This window comes from Dipteris shenzhenensis, chromosome 1, assembly GCF_047967505.1.
Source record: "Dipteris shenzhenensis isolate YYH24624 ecotype China chromosome 1, Dip_SZ_1.0, whole genome shotgun sequence".
In the NCBI taxonomy this organism is placed as follows: domain Eukaryota; kingdom Viridiplantae; phylum Streptophyta; class Polypodiopsida; order Gleicheniales; family Dipteridaceae; genus Dipteris; species Dipteris shenzhenensis.
The window spans coordinates 30,380,594-30,390,049 of NC_141596.1; the positions used below are offsets into that span (position 1 = coordinate 30,380,594).

Sequence of the window (9,456 nt, forward strand, 5' to 3'; positions counted from 1 at the left end):
CATTGTGCATATATGTGTTGGCTCAGATTCAGCCTCGATTCATGCAGTGATTGTCCCCGAAGACGTCCGTGCTCTTGCCAACAAAGGCTATGTTTCGGTTTTCGGAGGTTGCCTGCTAAAAACTACAGCATCTGGCCCACCGTGTTTGATTGATGTCCCTCTTGTGTTAACATTAAGCAAAGGTGTTCCCAAAGACGGAAGTCTTCTTAAAAATTCAAAGATAAATAAGAACACCCCGAAAAGTTTGGAAACTATTTTTCACGCTGCAGCAGAACAAGCGTATGCAGAAGGTGAATACTTATTATCGTAGCTCTTTGGTATTTGGTTAATTATTATTTCACCATGCTTATAGTCAGTTTGTGCTTCTGTTTAGCCCAAAAAGAGATTAGGAAAGGTTGTGTTTTGAAGATGCATTGCAAGATTGAAACGGACATTGGGCCACCTTGGCTTGAAAGTTGAAATTTACAGCCACAACTCATCACAGGCTTTCTATCTTTTATAATACATGTTTTTGTTACCACCTTTGAAACTAATAAGGATTTTCTTTTCGGTTTTCATTTGCAAAGTTATAAAGGGATGATCTTGCAAACCTATGGAACCATAGTTGAGCAATCTTATGCTAAGTGTGCAACTTACTTAAGAAACATACACTAGCGAGGGTAAACATAATCGTTGGTTGTTCCTCCGTCTTTGTAGATCCCCTTTTTTAAACTGAACTACCACACAATGTCAAGAATAAAAAAGAAAACTTGAAAATTTAGGCTTTTGAACAAGCTTTGCTCACATCAATTTCTACTTACTTTTTTCCAGCTAGTTCAACCTTGCCGCCTGGGATCGACCAAATCAAAGGCAAAGGCCCCCTTAACATAGAAAACATTGCAACTTTTCAAGCACAAAATATCAAAGCGGTAGTCCTCACAGATCCAAGCATGTTGCACTCAAATAGTCTCCTAAGCCGTCGATGTGGTAGTGGTAAGTTCGAACAATATTTTTTATTTTGATGTTCGTTTGGTATAATTTGTTTTCTCGGTCTTCTAATGTTTGTTAAATTATTGCAGGACGCGTTTGAGCTTGATCACTTCTCATCTCAACGGGGTAATGTTCAGAGCGCATTTGGGCGAGATCATTCTCTGGCCCATTACCTTGTCAAAGTCACAAAGCACCTCATGGTCTTTCACATCAAATTTTCTCCTCGAGGTCCTTCGGAGCTGCTGAAGTGCAAGGCATTGTCGCGCGCTATCAAATAATCCAACATTACTCGGAATGCTGACAAAGTGATTTTGGTACACTGCCTAGCTCTGTTGATGCTATCAATGCTTTTGGATTGAACATTCATGACAGGGCATTGACGGTAACATCTATGTCTTTGGCAGCAGGAGAGGAGGATGTTAGTGCTATTGCGGCTAGGTTTATATCTAGGAGTCCACTAGGGGATTCAAAGATCCCTATTCTCAATGTACTCAAACTAGCCAAGAAGAAAGATGGCGTGTGAGGCCTTTTGTAAATATAAACATATATTTCAATGGATACATGACTTTAATGACTGTTGTCCATAGAAGCTTTGTCTGAGTATGTGGCATACAGTTTTGCCTTTGAGGGGAAAGTTTTAGCCAAGTATGGCACATTCAAAGCGAAGGATGTATCCTACCCAATCTTCATGCGACCGGACTTAATAGACTCGCAATCCAGTGAAACTCTCACACTCCATGTTCCACACGCATTTGTTTTGCAACTAAAGGATGTTCTCCAAGTCGTCAGTTTCTTCTTTGTTTCATTAATGGATACTGTGGCATTTGTGGTTGTTAATGTGGGCCTCGATGGCCCACTATAAGATCAAATCATTGTTGCTAATGGGTTGAACGCCGAAGATCTAGCCACGGTAAGCACAAGCATGAGCACGTTAAAACTGTGGGATGCTTTGGCGATAAGCTTTGCCTCATTCTAACTCTGGTTGGGGCAGTTGACATTTGTGGTGGAGAGAAGACACATGGTGCAAGAGTTTAAAGATGATGGTGTTGTCATGTACGTTGCAAAAAACATATCCTATATGCGCGTCAAGCATACGTTGAGAGTCTTTGACTTCACCATATTGGCACCTGTTCCAGAGGGCTACCTTCGAACATCATTGGAGGAGGCTTTTGCCCAGCTAAGCATCTCAATTAGGCTACGGGAAGAAGGTACCAAAGCTGAGCATAGCTTATTCCATCCACACAGACATTGTCGTTTACGAAATCTTTTTCTTCTTTGTAGGTCAATGGTGTCCTGCACTTTGTGAGCCTAAATAGCCCGCTTGTCGAGTTCTAGTGTGGCAGTTGTAGTGGTGCAAAAGCTAGCAAAGACCTGCAATATTCTTTTTGCTATAGCTGTGACAATGTGTAGCCTATCTTGCATGTGCCATGTTTGAAAGGTTGTGTTGTTAATCGCCGACGAACTTCAAGTGGCTATACAAATCCACGGTAGCCATGTTGATGACGTGTTATCCATTCATTGAGTTTCACAATTGAAGCATTGTTGCTACTAGGAACTTGCTGTTTGAGAAGAAACTGTCAAGAGAGTTCACTGTAAACAATGCCAAATATGTGACAGCATTCATAGCCAGCACTTGACACTACCAGTGCAATGTGCGTTCTTGCCTATGAATGTTTGTTTTTTAATGTTTTGTATATATTTATCCCTCTTTTGAGTACCACTTCTACGAAGTGCATGCCCTTTGCAAAACAACACCCCACCTTGTAAGTAAATCCGATAATAAGCAAAGCCGTCCACTCTACTTCATTCTGCTTATCCATTTCACATTGCAAAGATTGTTCCAATGGCTTGCAATTTTGTTTTTTCCCATGTTTTGGGTTTTCCTTCCGTGTGAATTTTTGGGTCAGACCACTGCGCATGCCTTCCTTGCTTGCAAAACTTTGCGATCTCGCAAGCACGACCAGCCTAGCTTCTCAAGCTGTGCAAAAAAAATGGACACCCTCCCAAACCGTTTCTCAAACGACCTGCAACCCGACCCTACCCTTCGAGGTCGCATGGCCTTTCAACACTAACATCCTCAGATGCTTGGTTCTTTATCCAACACTCAATTTTCTAGTGTTGCTAGACACGATAGAACAACACGTTGCGTGTGGTATGGACAACTTCCAAGAAAATCTTGATGGCCTCCAAGCCCTGGCAAAAAGAAACGAAGAGGTTGCAGGAGGTAGAGAGTCCATCGCCGCACTATTCAAAAACTCATCATGCGCGTGCCCTATGGCCATCAACTGTTTGAAAATTTTCCATGAGAAGTTTGGTGATTGTTTCAAGCTACTTGTACTTACCAGCTCTGGAACCTATGATACTATCAACGTTGGAAACACAGGTTGTGGGAAAACCCATTTATTGTTGTTGGACGAGACAAGTAGCCCCAGCAAAATTGTTCCGTTGCTTGGTCAAGAGTAAAAAAGAGCGTACAAAACGTGGACAGCGGAAGATGAGCAAAGACTACTTGTGCTAATGTTTGCAAACCCCAACAAGCCTGCAAGACAGATTGCATCGTTGTTCCAAAACAAGCTACCCCCCGAGAAGCACAACACAAAGAGTATCCATAGAAAAATTTATAGGATTCACTCAAGGCTTGCCGAAGGTGCCCGTGCAATGAACCCATGAAACCATTTGCAACAAACAAGGCGCAAAAGCATTTTCTATAGAAAATTAAAGACACACCTTCCTTTGAGTTTGCTTGTTGCGGATGCTTAACCTTCAAGTCCAAAACAAAGCTTGCTAAGGACAAACACGAGACATTCATGAAAGAACATGAACTATGCTTGGAACACATGTCCATCAAAGACCAGCACATATGTACCCTATGCTATGATCATATCAACAAAGGACTTCATCCCAAATTTTCATGCCACGGCATGCCATTATCCAGAGAGACAAAATATACTGCTTCCTTAAATAAGCAACAGGTCTCAGGCAGAATACCATTTGCACAAATTTGGGAATCGACATATGAAGGCCAGCTTGGGTTGCATGGCAGCATTGTAAATGTGTTCGTGAATACTAACAGAGCACAAACTCTGTTGCCACGGTTCATAGATGACAGCGCTACAGTGGTGGTTGTGACAAAGCGATGCTTGCAATATAGCCACTACTACGTTAGTGGGTTGGTGCGCCCCACAGCAACAATGCATGCACTACAAGAACTATTAAGCACTCCTTTGTACAAGGAAAACAACGTCAGGGTCAACACACTATGGAATCAGCATATTGTGAACCTTCAAAACAATGAAATCTTGAACAATCGATCATTCGAAGAAACATGTGGCAATGTTGAAGAGGAGGAAAGATGCACAGACACTTTGGTGCATGGGATTTACACAAGCCAGCAAGTTGTCGACTTCGAAGACAAGCCAATTGTAGAGGCTCCATCAGAAGGATTTAGGCCCCTCAGCCTCTTCTACGATGAGTATTGCGAAGAGCTAGGCTTCCCTACTCTATTTTACGGCCAAAAAAGACCATACAACAAAATGTTGGAACGAGCTTACCAAGACATTGTAAAGTGGGAAATAAGACACAAAGATCGATGGTTTGCTTTTAACAGAGAAAACCTATTCTTCAAGTGCATCAAAGTGCTGATCCGGCAGGTTCTTTCGTCAAGTTGGGTGCGAATGAGGAAAGCAAAACTGCAAGGAACAAATTTGGATGCACAATTTGCAGTCGAGGACACTAATATCAAAAGTCGGATGCAATCAAGGATAGGAGACAGGGACTTTGTTTGCTTATGAACATCAGCGGGGGCACAAATACGTAAAAAAAAAAAAATGTATATATATCTATACCTTCAGAAACCCTACAAAAAATGTGCCGAGGGGGGAAGTGAGAGCGAAGATGGCAAAGACTCGGCATCCCGAAGTTCACCGCTTGGCCTCCATCCTCGCCAGCCACCAGCGATGGACTCCCACCTTGGCGTCCGCCCTCACCCCTCTCGCCCCCCTCCTCACCCCCTCTTTGCTCTCCTCCCTCCTCACCACCTCCCACATCGCTCGCCCCCTCGCCTCCTGCCTCTCCCATTGGGCCTCCCTCCAAACCCACTTCTCTCATTCCGCCGCAAATGAGCCCCACGCTGTCTGGCTTCTCCTCCATTCCTTGAAAAAGGCCCGAGTCCACCCTCCTCCCCGATTCTTCGCCTCCCTGGTCGCGATCTTCGGAAGGGTTGGCATGGTCGGAGACGCGGAGAAGGTATTCTTGTCCATGAAGGATTTCCACTGCCAGCCCGATGTGTTTGTTTACAACGCACTCTTGAATGCCCTCCTCCATATCAAGGTGAAGAGAATCAGCGAAGCTATGGCATTGTTGGAGCAAATGGCCTCCACGGGCTGCCAGCCACACACCATAAATTATAATACAGTCATATCTGGCCTGCACAAGGCAGGCCGAGGCCACATGGCTCTCTTTACATTCTCTCGAATGATGGAGCAGGGCTGCAGTCCCGACACTGGGACTTTCAATATCTTCATCGATTGGTTTGGGAAGGAGGGAAAGATAGATGAAGCTCTCGAATTGTTCGAGATAATGACAGCTATGGGGTGCCTTCCAAACACTAGTACTTATAACACAATCATATACGTTTTGCTGAGGGCAGGCCGAGGTGACGTAGCCCTCTCCACGTTCACACGAATGATGGAGGAGCGCTGCAGTCCGGACACTCGCACTTGCAATACTCTCCTCGCTTGGCTAGGCAACGAGCGAAAGACAAATGAAGCTCTCCAACTGTTCGAGACAATGACCGCTATGGGATGTCAGCCGAACACAGTGACTTATAACACAGTAATATCTGGCCTGCTCAAGGCAGGCCGGGGCCACATGGCTCTCTCCTTATTCTCTCGAATGATGAAGAAGAGGTACAGTCCTGATACTTGGACTTTCAATACTCTGATAGCTTGGTTTGGCAAGAATGGAAAGACCCATGAAGCTCTCGAACTACTAGAGAAGATGACCTCAATGGGGTGCCTGCCAGACACAGTGACTTTTAATACAGTCATCTCTGGTCTGCTCAAGGCAGGCCAAGGCAACATGGCCCTCTCCTTGTTCACTCGAATGATGGAGAAGGGGTACAGTCCGAATACTGTGACTTTCAATACTCTCATCGCTTGGCTGGGCAAGAAAGGAGAGACCTATCAAGCTCTCGAACTGCTCCAGAAGATGACCGCAATAGGGTGTGTGCCAGACACAGTGACTTTTAACACGGTCATTGCTGGCCTGCTCAAGGCGGGCCGAGGCAACATGGCCCTCTCCTTGTTCGCTCAAATGATGGAGAAGGGGTGCAGTCCAGATACAGTGACTTTCAATATCCTCATCGCTTGGCTGGGCAAGGAAGGAAAGACCCATGAAGCTCTTGAACTGCTCCAGAAGATGACCTCAATGGGGTGCTTGCCAGACACTGTGACTTATAATAGTTTCATATCTGGCCTGCTGAAGGCAGGCCAAGGCAGGAAGGCTCTCTCCACGTTCACTCGAATGATGGAGGAGGGTTGCAGTCCAGACTCTGTGACTTTGAATAGTTGGCTTGGCAATAACGGAAAGACAGATGAAGTGGGGTGCCTGCCAGATGCTCTCATTGATTGGCTTGGCAAAAGGAAAGAAAAATGAAGATTTCACACTGCTGGAGAAAAAGGACCGCAATGGGGTGCCTGCCAGGGTCCGTGTCATATACTAGTGTCATCCTCCAGCCTGCTGGAGACAAGATGAGGCGATGTGGCCCTCTCCATGTTCACTCGAATTATGGAGGAGAGGTCCAGTCCAGATATTGTGACTTTCAGTATTCATCGGTTGGCTTGGTGAAAAGGGAATGACAGATGAAGAACTTGCACTGCTATAGGGTGCCTGCCAGGCACAACATGTCATATACGGTACTACCCTCATCAATTGGCTTGGCAAGGAGGGCAAAACAGATGAAGCTCTGGAACTGCCTGAGAAAAATGGGGTGCCTATCAAACACTGTGACTTATACCTGTGTTGTATTCTGCCTGCCTTCAGCAGGCCAAGGTGACATGGCCCTCTCCACGTTCACTTGAATGGAAAAGAAGGGGTGCAATCCAGATACTGTGACTTTCAATACTCATCATTTGGTTTGGTAAGGACGGCAAGCCAGATGAAGCTTTGGAATGGCTGGAAAAAATGACCACTATGTGTGCCAGCTGCAACACAGTTGCTCTATAGCAGGAGGACTTATGGCGTGGCTCGCAATTTGTCCATCGTTTACTATGGGGTGCTAGTCAGATGCTGTGAATTATACATATAGCATGATATCTAGCCTGCCGAAGGTGCACGATGGCTTTTGTCCACTGACTTGAATAATGCATGCAGGATGCAGTCCAATTACTTTCAACTTCACTCTACAATACAGTGATTGGGTTGTTAAACATGGCATGATAGAGGGAGTCCTGGAATGACAGCCATAGGGTGCCTGCTGCATACACGACTTGAAAACCATAATACCTATTTCAGTCAAAGCAGGTCAATGTAACATGGCACACTCCTTTCTCAATAATAGTGGAGGAAGAATACATGACTTCAAATATGCTACAACGCACAACTGCTAGAGAAAATGACAGCAAGGAAGTGTAAGCCAGTCTGTGACCTAATAACAAGATCAGTGATGTTACCCTTTCCATGTTAGATTGAGTAGTGCAGTGATTTGGAACTCACCAGCATGCAGACATGGTGACTATGGTGGCTTATCTGGGTTGGTGGAGGGAGGAAACAACATGGCTCTTTCCAGCTGCCTGAGTGCACACATTGGTTGATGTGTCCTTTTCAATTCAAAGCCCGAATTAAATTATCTTGTTACACTTTTGATGGGCACAGATTTCATTGTGGCAGAATGAATGTTCGTTAGGCGACATTTTCCAAGCGAGTTTACATCTGAGTGATAAACACTGCTACATGGTCTGTAAAATAATCCAAGGACTTGTAAGCTGCCCTCATTTGCAGAGTGATTCTGGATGTGAACAAATATACTTGTAACTCTTTCAAGCATGAAGTTTTGATTACATGGGTGCCATTATTGCTGCTGTTTTTCTGCAAAAAATAATAATTGCTGCTGTCGTGTGTAACAGATTGGGAAGAAGAAAGGGGCTCTTGTCTAGAGGCATGGAATGTTGGAAATATTATAACATCTAAGGCAGTGGCCAATGTAGTAATTACTTAGGAGGGTTAGGGCACTAAGGTTTTCCCCCTAACCACAGTTAGTGATTGAGTTCAGGTTTGTGTGAGTTTTAAACCTAGTGTGGATTTTAGTGTTTCGTCATGTTGATGGTCCCTTGTACTCTCATTCATGCATCTTTGTTTCAATAGGGCTCCACGTTTTTGCTTTCTCTACCATCTCCATCTCTCACATGCATTGCGGGTGTGCCTCCCCAGAAAGATAGGATAAACCCGTTCAAATGGAAAGTTGCGGCCTGTTGGTATTGCGATAATTCTTTCGATCTTAAATGGTGCGTTGCCCTATCAACTAGATTTAGATTTAGATGCTTTTTTGGGAGAGACTAAAATGAAATCGTTTAGACTTCACAAGCAGTTGTAGCTTGAATGAAGAGATTTGGACTACTTTTTGATTAGCCTTCTCCTTTAGTGCTAGCCTTCGTCATGGCTGAGTTGGCCCTTCACCTCCGGAGTGCCCAAAGAAACTCAGTACGAAGACTTTGTATAAATGGATGCTCAAGTATGTGTGAGAGCATACTTTTATACTATGGTCTACACCCACTGTTGGGCGTTGATGACGTTAGTGGGGATGCCATAGTAGCTAGTCCTTGCTATGCGTGATGGAGTTTATGGTTTTCAATCTTATGAGTGACTCTCGTGGGATTGAAACTGCACTATGTTGTGTTTTTAGAGGATGAGTTTGGGAATGTTCCTGGATTCATCTAGGTATATGCTTCTGTCGTATTAGAGGACATGCTCCAGTCTGCCAAAGATTCACAAATTTGCTTTTTTGGAAGGAGTTTAACAAGACCTCTCTTCCATGTGTTTGGCATTTTCTGATTTGGCCATGCAGCATTCACCATATGTAGCAATGCATGCTTCAAAAGAGGCCAATATTCTAGAAAAAACTCGACTGTAAGACCATCCCATCCTGGAGATTTGCATCTGCCACAGGATTTGATTGCATCTAATAGTTCCCTCTCAGTAAAAGGTTCCTCCAATTCCAAAGCTTGAGTAGTGGAAATAATAGGAGAAACATGCTGCAACAGTAAATTTCGTGCAAGCAAAACCTGCTATGAGGGAGGAACTGGGGAACCAAATTGTTGAGAGAAATGATGCACGCAAACAGAAGCAAGCTGTGATCGTGGGTGTGCAAGTTGAAGAAGATGATTCGAAGGCGGTATTGTTGTCCAGCCGTCCTCCTAATTATGATGAGATATACAAAATTTTCCGAGTGAATGTAGGCATGTTGCCGGACGAGATGATAGTGACTCTACT

At 44.4% G+C, this 9,456-nt stretch overlaps 1 protein-coding gene across 1 annotated transcript; it reads left to right on the forward strand.

The window, feature by feature from the left end:
* Positions 1–4,863: 4,863 nt before the first annotated feature.
* LOC147905681 (uncharacterized) lies at positions 4,864–8,029 on the forward strand. The gene is made up of 2 exons (XM_087373932.1): positions 4,864–6,618; positions 6,854–8,029. The coding sequence occupies exons 1-2, from the start codon at positions 4,864–4,866 to the stop codon at positions 7,022–7,024; spliced, it is 1,926 nt and encodes a 641-aa protein (XP_087230058.1). The 3' UTR covers positions 7,025–8,029.
* Positions 8,030–9,456: the final 1,427 nt, after the last annotated feature.